The sequence below is a fragment of the Melopsittacus undulatus genome, chromosome 6, assembly GCF_012275295.1.
Source record: "Melopsittacus undulatus isolate bMelUnd1 chromosome 6, bMelUnd1.mat.Z, whole genome shotgun sequence".
Classification (NCBI taxonomy): domain Eukaryota; kingdom Metazoa; phylum Chordata; class Aves; order Psittaciformes; family Psittaculidae; genus Melopsittacus; species Melopsittacus undulatus.
This window is the reverse complement of record NC_047532.1, coordinates 50,946,193-50,959,181: the sequence shown is the minus strand read 5'-3', so window position 1 is coordinate 50,959,181 and position 12,989 is coordinate 50,946,193. Positions and strand designations below refer to the sequence as shown.

General features: G+C 44.6%; 1 protein-coding gene across 1 annotated transcript in view; it reads left to right on the top strand.

Moving 5' to 3' along the window:
* Positions 1-5,025: 5,025 nt before the first annotated feature.
* Positions 5,026-12,989, top strand: part of LAMC1 (laminin subunit gamma 1) — a 67,132-nt gene continuing 59,168 nt past the window's right edge. Inside the window, exon 1 of the mRNA XM_005150178.3 lies at positions 5,026-5,416. Within this exon, the coding sequence (XP_005150235.2) occupies positions 5,026-5,416 (391 nt within the window). The remainder of the gene's footprint in view (positions 5,417-12,989) is intronic.

Sequence of the window (12,989 nt, the reverse complement as noted above, 5' to 3'; positions counted from 1 at the left end):
TGCCTCTGCTAGATGGTTGATCTGACCTTGGATGATTTTGAACAATGTATTTCCATGTGATGAGGGTTTCCTTCTTGAAGCAATCCAAGCAGATTCAAGTCTGCTAAGAGTTTTGGCCACAGTTTTTTAAATAACACCACCCTGCTTGGTGAGGCTTGTCAGTTAATAAGCCAGTATCCCTTTTGATTTCTTTCCTGTTATTTTCTGTATCTCACCTGAATAGTTAGTATTGTTATGGTTAGAAATGCCTACAATATGGCTAGCAATCTACAGCAATCAAACTGTAGAGCAGAAGGAAAACATTCATTTCCTCTTTTATGTATGACTGTAAGTGCTACCTACACTACATCTCCAAATTATACATATTTTTTTTTGCAAGTCTTCAAGCATGAGGCAATGGCTAAGAAAGACCTTAGGCTAAAAGCATACAGCATAGAAAGCACTACAGGTTTTACAGGAAAAAAGAAATCTAAAAGAAGTTGGAGTTTCTTAGAGACTGTGGGGTTTTGTTTAGTTTTGAAAAGCAAAGGAAAGTTCATAAAACTATGCTTAAAGAACATCAATCTTACAAAAGTGAGCCCTTAAAATGAGGGAGACACTGCAATGAAGATTGCTTTTAATAATCATCTTGTACAAAGAAAATCAGGGTTTTACAAATGATAAAAGAGCAACACAATTTACTGTTGATAAAAAAACGATCATGGCAAGACTGATTGGCAGACTGTGTTATGAAAAAAGATGTTGTGACCATAAAGAAGAGTTAAGAACTAACTTGGAAATAAAATTCTGCTCTGTTAGCACTGTTGAAAAGAAGTTACCCCACGTTCTGTTAAAAACAATCTTGGGAATTCTGCTGTAAGGTCAAGAAGGATACTTATTAAATGCTGTTGTGGTCACACAGATCAGCACCGTTCATGGTGAGATACCCCTGACCACCCCAAACACATGCACTACTTTCTGGGATGGCATTTTATCAGGCTTGGAAGATAGTTTTATTGGGAATGTCTTACAGTTAGTGTAAACAGCCCCAGCTCATGCATGTGAAGGATTTGCATAGCTATGTAAGTCATTTAAGAACAGGACTCAGATATTATCCAAGTGGATCTGGGCAAGTAAGTCCTGCTCCTTACAGAGAACTTCAGTGCAGTGCATCAGAAACCCAAATATTGTTGGATTTTTTTGGTGGCAGAGCATTCATCAGTGGACCCTGTAGTGCAAGGATGGTGGTACTGAGCCTGAGACTATTCTCAGTAAATCTATTATCCGTAAATCTCTATACTATAGATGTAATACCTTACAAAAATAAGTTTAATCAATTCCTCTGGCACACTCTCCTCTGTGCAGTGCACTGCTGGTGTACTGATTTGGAATGCAAATGCTAGAAGGGGAAAAGTCCTGAGGAACATCTTAACTCCAAGAAGCCCACTGAATGTTGAATGTGTACATCCACGCGTGTCCCTTTCCCAATTCCCCCATCAGTGGGCTTTCCAAAGGCAGCTGTTCATGGCAGTGTTGGACAGGTGAGTGGAGGTTTCGGAGAGGGGAAGGAAGTATAGTTAGGGCTGGCTTGGGTCCTTCTGATGTTACTGCCACAGCCTAATATAGGCTGCAAGATATGGTTGCTTAAATCCAGCACACTACACCACAGAACAAAAAAGGGAAAGATAAAAGATAAAACCTTATCTGCCAGGAATCAAAGATTATTAATTCATTCCATATACACCACCAGACACCCATTAACCAAAATGTTTTTTGGTTAAAAGGATGGGCTGTGTTTAAATCCACAACAGATAGATGAAAAGCTGCACAGTCTTTTCATGTTTTATTGTTGGTTTTGCATATTTCTTCCCAACATTATAGTATTAAGGAGATAAAATAAAGATACATCCCAAACTCAAAAAAAGAGATAAAATGATCAGCTTTTGTCTGTTATTTCTCCTGAGTTCGCAGAAACTTGTAAGAGGCAGATTACCTCTAGTGAACAGTTTTAGAGATACTTTTTTATTCACCTACCTATAGTTGCTGTACAGAATTATCTAGGATAATCTGCAAAAGAGTGACCAAGACAGTAAAACTTACATAAACCATTTTATGAAATGCCTTTTGCTCTCATGGTTAGTAGCTCTCTTTCAGTTCCACTTACAAGATCTATCCAAAGAGCAAGACTGCCAACCTTGGGAGCCCTGGCCTTCTGAAAGCTGGCAGGATTTCCTGTAAGTGTTGCTTTTATAAAGGCTATTTCCTCTCAGGCTTTTACATTGCTTTTTCTGTTTGCATTCCTTCTCTTTGCTCTTACTCTCTCCACACTTGTTTGCATTCATTTAATTCGATCTGAGCACTTAAAAAAAGAATTGGAGTAATAACATGCTGATTTCTACAGTTAACTTTAGGTATTTAAGTTCTTCCCTGGTCATGTCTTTATTAAAGCAAATTTTCTTGACACTTGGTATCAGTTTGGGGCAGTAAGTGCTTGAAGACTTGCATCTGTTCTTGAAGCAGCATCCATGTCATTTTTTCACTGTTGCTTCATTATTCCTGTGCAGTCTAAACACAACACAATCACAAACCTTATCCACAAATATTATTCTTATTTTACAGATGGTTGACTGAAAGTTTTGCTGTTGTGCCCACCCTATCTATCAGACAATCTTTCCTATCTTTCAGGTCACTCCTGCTGCGCAGATGACTCAGTCCACTTTGTGGGAGTTTACAGTCATAAGGATTTATTGACCAACGTATTTTTACTGTTATTCACCCATGTGAGCATTGCAAAGTTAGAGAAGTTATTTGGGTTCTGTGCTTTTAAGACAATGTTATTTTACCTGAGGATGTTTTTTTTCTGTGTTGGAAAGGAAAGCGGTGTGTGGGGAATACAGTGCAGTGCTTTGATAAAGTATTTCATCAGGTAAGACATTAAAAGGAAAGCACAAGCCATGTATTTATAGGGATATGAGATTTTAATCTGTTTTTAGTTAGATAAGTATAGTTTTACTGAATTAAATATAACTACATCACTTCAATCTGAGTACGTATGTATGTCAAAAATGAAACCATAGTTAAGAGTATAAAGTGGATTTTGACAGCAAATATCAAATAGCAGATATCTCTGTATCAGGATTTCTTTGTTAGAATCAGTAATCCGAAAATGACAGGGAGAACTTCACATAAATGGTTGAGGAGGGTCATACATCTGTACTTTGAAATATTGGAAAATGATTGGTTAAAAAAATCATGCAAATTATTATTTTTAGGTACTAAAACTGAGTATCTCTAAACCCAAGAATTTTGCATTAAGCTGAATATTTTTCATTATCCACGGGAACCTCCCACACACAATCCCTTTGCTCCACTGAGTGGGATTTCTGGCCATGCCCTCTGACCCTGTTCAGAGTCCCTGCCTGCTTCTCACCTGTGTCCTAATCCTTCACTCCCTCACATAGATCTGCTCCATGTGGCTTCCTGCTGTCTTGTTCTCACTGCCTACTCTGCCATGTGTATTCTCAACTGCAGGCATCAGCCAGGCTGTTACTGAGCCAGGGAAGCTCCATCAGCACGCTGTTTCCAGAGCTCCTGCCTTGATGGCATCAGCTCCACATTGCTTTTGCAGCAGCTGGCTTGCATTCAGAAACTGAGGAAAAGGGGGAAGCAGTGGACATCAAACTTTCCACTGAAGATGTGTAATTCCAGCCTGAACAATAGCGATGCAGTGATGGCTCTGTAACCCATCCACACCCCTTCTGCTGGTGCTGGGAGTGTCCAGGGGACTCTTGGTACAGAAGCTATCTCATAATGGCCAGTTTAATACTCTCTTGGGGGGATAAAAAGGTAAATCACTGCACCAACGTGCAGCACCAAATCCACCAGCAGCATGGTAATTCCCAGGCTTGATTACAAGTATGTGCTGTGCAGACCTTGTGAACAGTCTGACACAGGCTCTTAATGCCAGAAGCAAAGGGTCAGCTTCTATAGGATATGTGTGTTTACTTTGAAACAAGAAAGTGCATATTTTTCCCAGGGCAGAATGCATTTTTTCCTTTTTTTTTTTCAGCCACAGGCTGCATTCAGACTTTCTCATAAATACAACCATCACAGAGCTTACAAAGCCTTCCCTTGACTCTCCTATCAACTTCTATCTTGACGAGTAATTTCCTGTTTCCTGAGCAGGCTTCTGGAGGCACTTTCTCCTGTAAAAGCAGTTCTGGCTTTATAGGATTCTTGGATTTTACACAATCTTTACACGGTTCCTCAAACTGAAAAGTCACAGGTTGATAGCTAAAAGTCATAACCCAGTCTTTGGCCACGTCTGGCACAGGTGATGCCTCTAAGCAGCCCAGAGATCTGGATTTATATATGAAAATAACAGTAAGTTCACTGAAGAAGCTTAGGTGGCCACATGGGTCCCGTCACACCCACTTTTAGGCCTGTGCCTCTGGACAGCACAAACCCAACCGGGTTCAGAACCGTCCGGCTGGCAGAACACAACCAATTTTACCACATTTCTTGAGAAACCTGCCTTTTTTTCCCCTCTATGAAAAGCCTTTAAAGAGACAAGCGGGCAGCCCCGACGGGTTCTCATGGGGCAGGCGCGGCTACCCGGCCCTCCGCCGCATGAAGGGGTGGGGGGACATTGCAGCGAGCGAGATGCTCCCGCTTCCCGCTGGCAGCCCTTTCACCGGGCGTCACCGCTCCCGTGGGAACAGCGGCAGAGCGCACACAGGCGTAGGGCGGGAAACGGGCATTTCCCGTCACGGCGGCCCCACCGCAGGCATCGCCCCTTTAAGCGCACGCATTCCGGGAGGCGGGGGAGGCTCCCGCCAGCTCGGCCTGCGGGACTCCGCTCCCGGCCTGCCCCGCGCCGCAGCCCCGCCCCCGGCCGCGCGCACCGCCTCGGCTCGCCTTGCCTCGCCTGTGCCGGGCCCATCCTATCGCAGCCCGCGGCCAGGCGCGCAGCGGCGGCAGCCAGCGAGCGAGCTCCTGCGCCGGCCCGCGCCGCTCCGCCAGCCCCTCCGCCGCCGGCCAAGCGCCATGGGGGGCGGCGGCGAGCGCCGGGCGCTATGGCTGGCGGTGCTGTGGCTGTGGTTGCCCGGGCGGTGCGGCGGCGCCATGGACGAGTGCACGGAGGAGCGGACCGGCCGTCCGCAGCGCTGCATGCCTGAGTTCGTCAACGCCGCTTTCAACGCCACGGTGCTGGCCACGCACACGTGCGGGACGCCGGCCGAGGAGTACTGCGTGCAGACCGGCGTCACTGGCGTCACTCAGTCCTGCCACCTCTGCGACGCCGCCCAGCCCCACCTGCAGCACGGCGCCGCCTTCCTCACCGACTACAACAGCCCCGCCGACGCCACCTGGTGGCAGAGCCGCACCATGCTGGCCGGCGTGCAACACCCCGCCGCCGTCAACCTCACCCTGCATCTGGGTAAGGGCTCCCGCACCGCCCTGCCTTGCGCTGCCCTGCCCTAAGGGGAGCCGGCACCAACGCCAGCGGCAGCCCCGCGGGGCGGGGAGAGGGGGCTCGGGCCGAGGAACCGCCCTGCGCCCGGGTTCTTAGTGCCGCCCTTGCTTCGGCTCGCATTAATTAAAGGTGGCTGTAACTAGGCCCCGGGGTAGTAAGCGGCCGAAGAGCATTTTCGGAGGGTATAGACAGCCCAGCCGCTATGGTCCTGGCTGGGGTGGCTTTGTTTCAAGTAAAGGCTTGCTGTGAGGTCCCGGGTGTGACTGGGGCCTGGTCCTGCAGGACAGGACATGGCTCTTTGACTCTGGGCTGCTGGCATTTTTTTTAAGGATAACCATTGCTGCAACTTAGTACTTCACAAACTTGAATTTCAGCCCTCTCCACAGAGGCAAAGCAACAAGTAATATTGCAAGGGGCTGCTTCGTTGAAATCCACAATGGTTGTAGTGTTGATGCCTGAGACAATTGGCCCGTGCTGAGTGGCAGCATTGGCAGTCTTGTGGGGCATGGTGAGTTTGTCACTTCCCGCACACCGGGAAGCTCAGATCTTGGAGTCTTCCAGACAATAGGCTTGGGATTCAGTTGGGAGAGGCTGGCTTGACTGCAGCAAAATGTGTGTGTGCAAGGGAACCTCTGCTCTGTATCCTCTTATCGTGGGTTAGATTAGTCAGAGAGCAGTTGGCATTACTGCAGAACCCGTAACATCAAGTCAATAGAAGGAGAAGGTGAATTTCCTGATGAGTTCCCAGCAGATCCTTTGGGATAAAGTATTTTCGGCCTTACTTTGGTTTATGGGCAAGCTTTTCTTTCCCTCTGTTCATTCAGTTATTTAAGCTGTTGTGACATGGAGGAATGGTAATTGTTTAGAACTGGAAGAGAAGCCCGCCAACAGAAAGTTAAAACCACATGTCATTAAATACTCACAATTGCCAATCAAGAGCAGCTGTAGAACATGAAGTTTTAGCATCGGATGTATGTGCCTCAGTGCAATTCAGAGGTAAAAAAACCTCTTATTAGGGGTCAGGAAGTTTGATCTGGGGCTCCACACCCCAAGGACAGGTTGTGTGAAAGCTCCCAACAGTGTTCGCAAGACAGAGATGATGGTGGTGAGTCCTATACCAGGGGTCACCTTCTCTGTGTTAGGAGCTTCAAAATAAATATACAATGTAATGTATGTAATCATTTGGATAAAGGGAGGTAGGCTTTGTTGTTTTTTTTTTTTAATTTTTATTCAGGACACTTGGAAAAACAGTAAACGAAGATTTGATCTCAACATCTTTTCTAACAGAAATTATTGTAGTTTTTCATTATCAAGGTAAAAGTTTATAGGTATGTTTGTATTACTGATGTCCTTGTGCATGTGTATGTATATGTGTGTTCTTTGAAAAAGAATGTTTTTCCAGTGCACTGGAGCAAGCAGTGTGCTGTATCCTGCAAACGTGGATGTTTCTTTGATGGAAACAACTGCATCTCTGAAATACTGTAGCATTGCAACATGATTGTTGTCAATTGCTTGGCTTTCAGGTTTGTTTGCAGGTTCTTGTAGTTTTCTGAGTTTGCTCTGGTGTATTTTCAGACTAGAGTATAACCTTTAAGCAGAAGCTGCCTGGCTGACTTAAGATATTTGAGGGTTTCTCTTCTTACCCCTTCTCCTACTCATTCACCTTTGCTCCCTCCCCGCCCCCCCCTTTTTTTTTTCCCTTAAGTTAGGTTTTTGAGTGGGTAAAAGGGTGTAGAAACCCCTTTAAGACATGGAAGCTTGTTGTGGGGGTGGTGGCAGGAGTTAGTTCTAAGATGACTGATAGCAAAGCATTAAGCTGTCTGTGCACGTGCTGTGCAAGCAGTAAATATTCCTGTACAACTCTGTATGCATTGCGGAGTTCACTGAAGGTTGGAGAAGTGTTGAGTGCTGCAAAGTGCCGTGTTAGACTTGCATGCCCCAGACTCCTGTAACATTGCTCTGCTGTACTTTTGTGAAGTCTTTAAAATCTTTGTGTGAGACATTGGGTGCTGTGGTTATGTGTGCCTGTGGGCTGTTCCCTATGGCACACCATGGTCTGTGGGACACTTAATTATTGCCATCAATAAGATAAGAGGCAAAGAGCTTGACAAGTATTTGTGTACTCAGTAGGACATAAATGCATTCTGCAACACAAAGCCCTTTTATGCAGTTAGTTCTGCGTGATCTTTGAAGATTAGGCTGTGTGCTCAAACCCGTATCCTTGTTTGAGGCAGCAGTCGCCTATATTTCTAAAAGCACTGGTATCCTTGAATGGTTAGCACCCTTTTGTGCCTGTTCAGCATTGGCTCCAGGCTTTCAGCATGCAAATGCCACCCTGTGTTGAGTTTTTGGGAGTTTGGGATGTCTTGATTAACATTGAGTGATATTTAGTCTGTGGAGATCAGTGTAACGTTTTAGGGGAGCCTGCAAAAGGTCAGTAAGAACTGCAGGTCTGTTGCCAACACGTGAATATGGGTTTCTTTAAATCTTCTTACAATTTGCAGTTCAGAACATGGGTAAAAACCTTTAGCTTTAGGACTAGATGGTACCAAAGAGCCTGATATAGGAAAACAGTGCAGATCATTACTAGTGACTTAAAGGCTCAGGTCCTGGGAGTGTTTGGAAAGGAGATTTGTGCCTAGAAGTTAGGGTGCTCCCTGGGGAGACAGGAGCTGGGGTAATTACCAATCCTTGTGCAAGGAGCATTTGGAGTTATAAAAGCCATTTCTCTTTGTATGAGAGGGTATTAAGACCCCTTAAGTAAGAGTCCTCCCCCAAGAAGCTTTGAGATGTGAGGTTGAAGCTGTAAATCGGGAGAAGGGGGAGTTGAACTTGTTGGCAGGGTGGTGTCTGGGTAATTAGGTTAGTGGGTGAGAAAAGGGGGAGCACTGTTGTGTCCTTTCTTCCACTTTTCTTAAGGGTACCCATTTGCTTGCCCCATTTTCCAGTTCCTCGAGTTGAACTGTTTCAAATTTAGACTAAACCTAACCAGCCTTTTTTCCCCCCACCATTGCCCTACCCCCTGGGAGGAATTATTCCAGGAATATATATAATTCTATATATTCCAGGAATAAGAGACTTTGGGGCAACAGTGCCAGCTTTTAAATAGAAGATAGAACCTGAGGCAGTATGTAGTTAATTGTCTGCTTTTTTGAAGCTGGAGTGTCACATTATTTTTACAGTCTGTGCTGTTTGCTTCTGCTGGGAGCATTGGGATAGTTCTGGCACCTCCCCAACACTTTGTGTGCATGTTTTAGCACAGCTTTGCTATTTAGACCCCTGATGGTGTATCTTTTTTAGAACAGATTCTTACTTCTTTCTATGCAGCTCTAATTTTGGTGTGCTTTCTGTTGTTTCTACATCTTTTTTTATTCACTTTTACATGTGCCTCCCTGTTCCTTTACTACCAGCTGGCCCTGCTAGAGCCACCTCTCTTTTTTTTTCCCCTGACTACTTTTACTTTCTGCCCATATCTGCTCAATTTCAGCTATCATGATCCCAGTGTTTTGTTTCTCAGACAAAGAGGCAGCATCCTCAGCACTGATGGTGGATGTTTCATGGCAGTGGTGTGGCTCTGCCTCTGCTGAGAGCAGGCCTGCATTTATCAACAGCCTAGAAGCTAGAAGCAGTCTGGTCTGCCTTTTCCAGTGTGGGTGACTACCTGCTGCATCTTAGTAGGGACAGTGCCCAGGAGATGTGATTGGCTGATGATGCTGGTGGTCTAAGCTGTGAATTTGGGACTATCTGGTAGGCAGGAAAGACCAATTCCTACCTCATCTCTCATTCCCTGAGAGGAGGAGCTGGCATTTGGTGCTGGAAGGTAGCTCTCTGCTAGCCTGCCTTTCAAGAAGAAAAATGACTTGCTGCCTGCTTTCGTTAAAAATGCATTAGCTGTGTTTGTAGGCATGAACTGTGTTAGACCTCAGTGTTCCTGCTCTTAAATTCTTTTGAAACCCCTGCTGTAGACCAGCCTAGAAACCCATGTCACCAAGCTGAATGGTATCTTGTATGTTTAAATGAAAAACTTATAAGAGCTGTTGGTTGTTAAGAGAAATGGACTGCCTGTCTCCTTCACCTCCCCCTTTTCTAACTGCTCAGTCCTTTATTTGGCTTTGACGAGAGTGATGATGCTTGGTTATATATACTTTGTCTGCAAAACGTAGTTTGGGGTATGACTGCCATTTGAAGGCATTTACAACGAAGCCTAGGCAAGATGCCAGTTCCTATGCTCAGCCTCAGCTTGATTTGCCAGTTTTTGTAGCAGGCGAGATTCTTTATTTTTTATATATATATATATATATTTTTTTAGTACAGAAAAGCAGTTTGGGGATTTTTTTTTGTTTGTTTGTGTTTTTTTGTTTCTTTTTTTTAAGGGCAGGCTATGAAATGTGCCTTAAATTGTCTAGTTTATGTGACTTGGATGCAGTCACTTGCTTTGTTTCATTTAGCGCAGCAGAGTGATGCCCTTCACTTGCTGGTTATCCCATTAAAGATTTACGAGGCTGCGGTTCGTTGCCTTCCCAGGGAACCACCGTGAAACCAAGTGCGAGAAGGCAGGGCGTGTGCACGTGGAACTTCGCACAGCGTGGCTGCGATTTAAACTCTGAGAAACAGTAGTGAATACATTGAGTGTTTCCGGCACTGGCTGGTGCTATGTGTGTGCCGGGAAGCCCTAGCAGATGTCTTGAGCCCAGGCTAGGAAGGCTCATCCCTGCGCCACTGTGGCTTCACCGTGGTATTTGCGGAGCCCTGAGGGGACTCTATTTTAGTTGGTCTCGCAAAGGCTGGATTTACATTTTTGCAGGTTTGAACATGAGTAGTTAGGAGATCAGGGCTTTTAATGTCCAGCAGCTGTTCAGTGCAGTTATAGAAAGTTGGTTTAAAGCTTTTTATCAATTCCCACATACCATTTAAATTCCCAGGTTTTCTGTAACTCCTCTTTCCTCTGTCTTTCTTGGGATGCTGATGACTGCATGACACCTTTGGGAATATTATACATGGCAGAACACTTATTTTGGGGGATGGATCGTGTGGTATTTTGCTGCAAAAACAGCTGCTGTTTGTGGTGCTTGCCATGAGTTGCTAGAAGGTTTAATAGCTGGTTTTGACACAAGTCAAATAGTTGCTTTTGTAGGTTTAAACCTTGGAAGCTGTCATTTGCTGCTCAGAATTATTAGCTTACTGAAAAATTTCTGGCTTATTCAGTAGCATTAAGTAGCATTTCTCTTACAGCCTCTGGGGCTTTAGGAGGCTCTCCTGGTCTCTTGAGTCTGCAGGTGAAAATCCCAGGCTGCCACTTCCCACGGAAATGAAAACTAGGATTGCTCTGCAAACAGCACGTAGAGAAAACAATTTCCAGTGCAGATGGATAGGATGGGAAACTCTGATCTCTAGTTCACTATAATTCTTAAAAAAAATGAACTGCAAGCGTTGTCCTTAATCATACAATTGTTGTAGACTGAGACCTCCTCCTTGTGTCCTCAGGGCTGTAATTTGTCATTTACTGCCACCAGTGACACTGTGTTGAGTGATTTCCTTCAGGCTTACTGTCTGGCTCCATTTCCTACCTGTGGGTTAGCTGGGATAGGAGGTTAGGTGTGTTAAACTGAACTAGTTGCTTCAGACATCACCGTCTCTGGTTCATAATAACCTTCAGAAGCTCAGCCTCTGGCTACAGCCCCTCCTGCCCAAGAAGAACAATTTCAACCTGCTTTTACACATTTCTTAACCATGAAATCTTGCTTACTGGTGGCTACCATGGAGTGTTTTAAAATAAAGTTGGTATCATAGTATCCCAATAAATTGTAGAACTCTTGCTCTCTCTGTTGTCCTGACACATACACAGGAGGTTTTTGGGTTTTTTTCTACCCCACATATACAGTAGCCTCGTGTGTCTCCAATCAGGCTTTACAGGCTTTAAGTGAGGAATAAATGTGAATGCTTGTGTTGACAACCTATGGCATCACTAGCTGTGTTAAGAATTCTTTTTAATATTGGGAGAGCCCCTTAACACTAAGCCATCTGCAAAGGATGGACTTGTGATTGTGCTTGTGGTCTGTAGCATCACTTGAGTAATGCTGGGTTTTTAGCAACGGACTGGTGTGATGGTGGTGTTGGCTGTCATATCAGCATCAACGAGAGGTTCAGGACAGTTACTACCAAAGCAACTGCACTGTGAGATTAAAGAGCAGCTGCTAGTATACAGGTACAGTTGTCAAACAGGACTGGGAATATTGAGATGAGAGGCTGCCTTTTGTAGCCTGCCAGACTGCAGGTGCAAGATGGTGTTAGCCTTTGTGGGACTGTACCTTTGTTAGGTACTTTTAGGGCAGAACATAATGATTTCTCTGAATTTTTATAATGTAGAAGCTTGGAAAATGGTGAAAACGAATCAGCTGTAAAAAGGATCTGAAATGTCAAGGTAACTTTTTTGAAATAAGAATAGATATCTTTAATATTTTTTCTACTTAATCTCCCAGTCCAGCCCTATATGAGAGATCTACAAATACCTTGTTGCCCTTCCATCTCCCTCCCCCCAACCCCTTTATTATTCAGAGATATTCAGCATTTTGTCTTGAAACTGGGTGGCAAAGCACTTCTCGCTTCCATGCTTTTACTTGTTTTAGATATTCCAGTGCGATAGTCATCAAAGAGCTGTTTCCACTGGTAATCATGCCTGCAGTTCTGACACAACACAGCTGTGCTCAGTAACGGGGAATTTCAAAATTTCCTCTTTTAGAAATAGTATACAAAAACTATTATTGGCTTTTTTTCCTTTGGTAGGTAAGCTAGTGCCATCTTGTACATGGAAGAGGTAGGCTTCCAATTAGCTTGAGGGCTTATTTGTACTGTTGGTTTGGGGGGTTGTTGGTTTTGTGGGGGAGATTTTTAAGGTGTTTGTAGAGATTATATATCGAGATTATGCAAAGACTCAGGTTTGTGGGCTCTTGGTTCAGCTTTCTGTAACATTCTTGTCTCTGCAGACTTCAGCGTGCTTAGAAAATGCTTATATGATTTGGCTTTGCAGTAGGCTTTGTTTTTCACAGGAGGACAAGGTAATTCCCAAATTCATCCTCAGGGGCTTGAGATGCTTTTATGCGAAGATCAGGGCTTCAGTTGTTAAATGGTGTCAGGAGTTGCAGCTGGCCCCTACTGATAGTCTGAAATGTAAAGGAGGAAGACTTGGTCCTTGCATTGCTCTTAACCCTTTGTAATGGGAAGATAGCTATATCTGAGGGGTAGAAACCAAAACAAAACCCCCAAAATCCACAAACAGCCCCTCCAAACTAACCCCCAGCCCCTTAAAACCTACGCAGTCCAGTCAAAAACTGCTTGATAATGGGGGTTGTTCTTCCTCAGCAAGTGTGTTCAAGTGGGCAGTGGCTGACTTTGTGTGGTAGCCCTTGGCTTGCCAGTGGGTTGCCCTAAATGCTTATTCCCTTGGTTGTTCCAGGACCAAGAGAGTACTGTGCTGTTTGACATCGGCATCAGTCCAGTTCTAAGCATGCTGCTTTCATCTTGTAAGTTACTTTTCAAG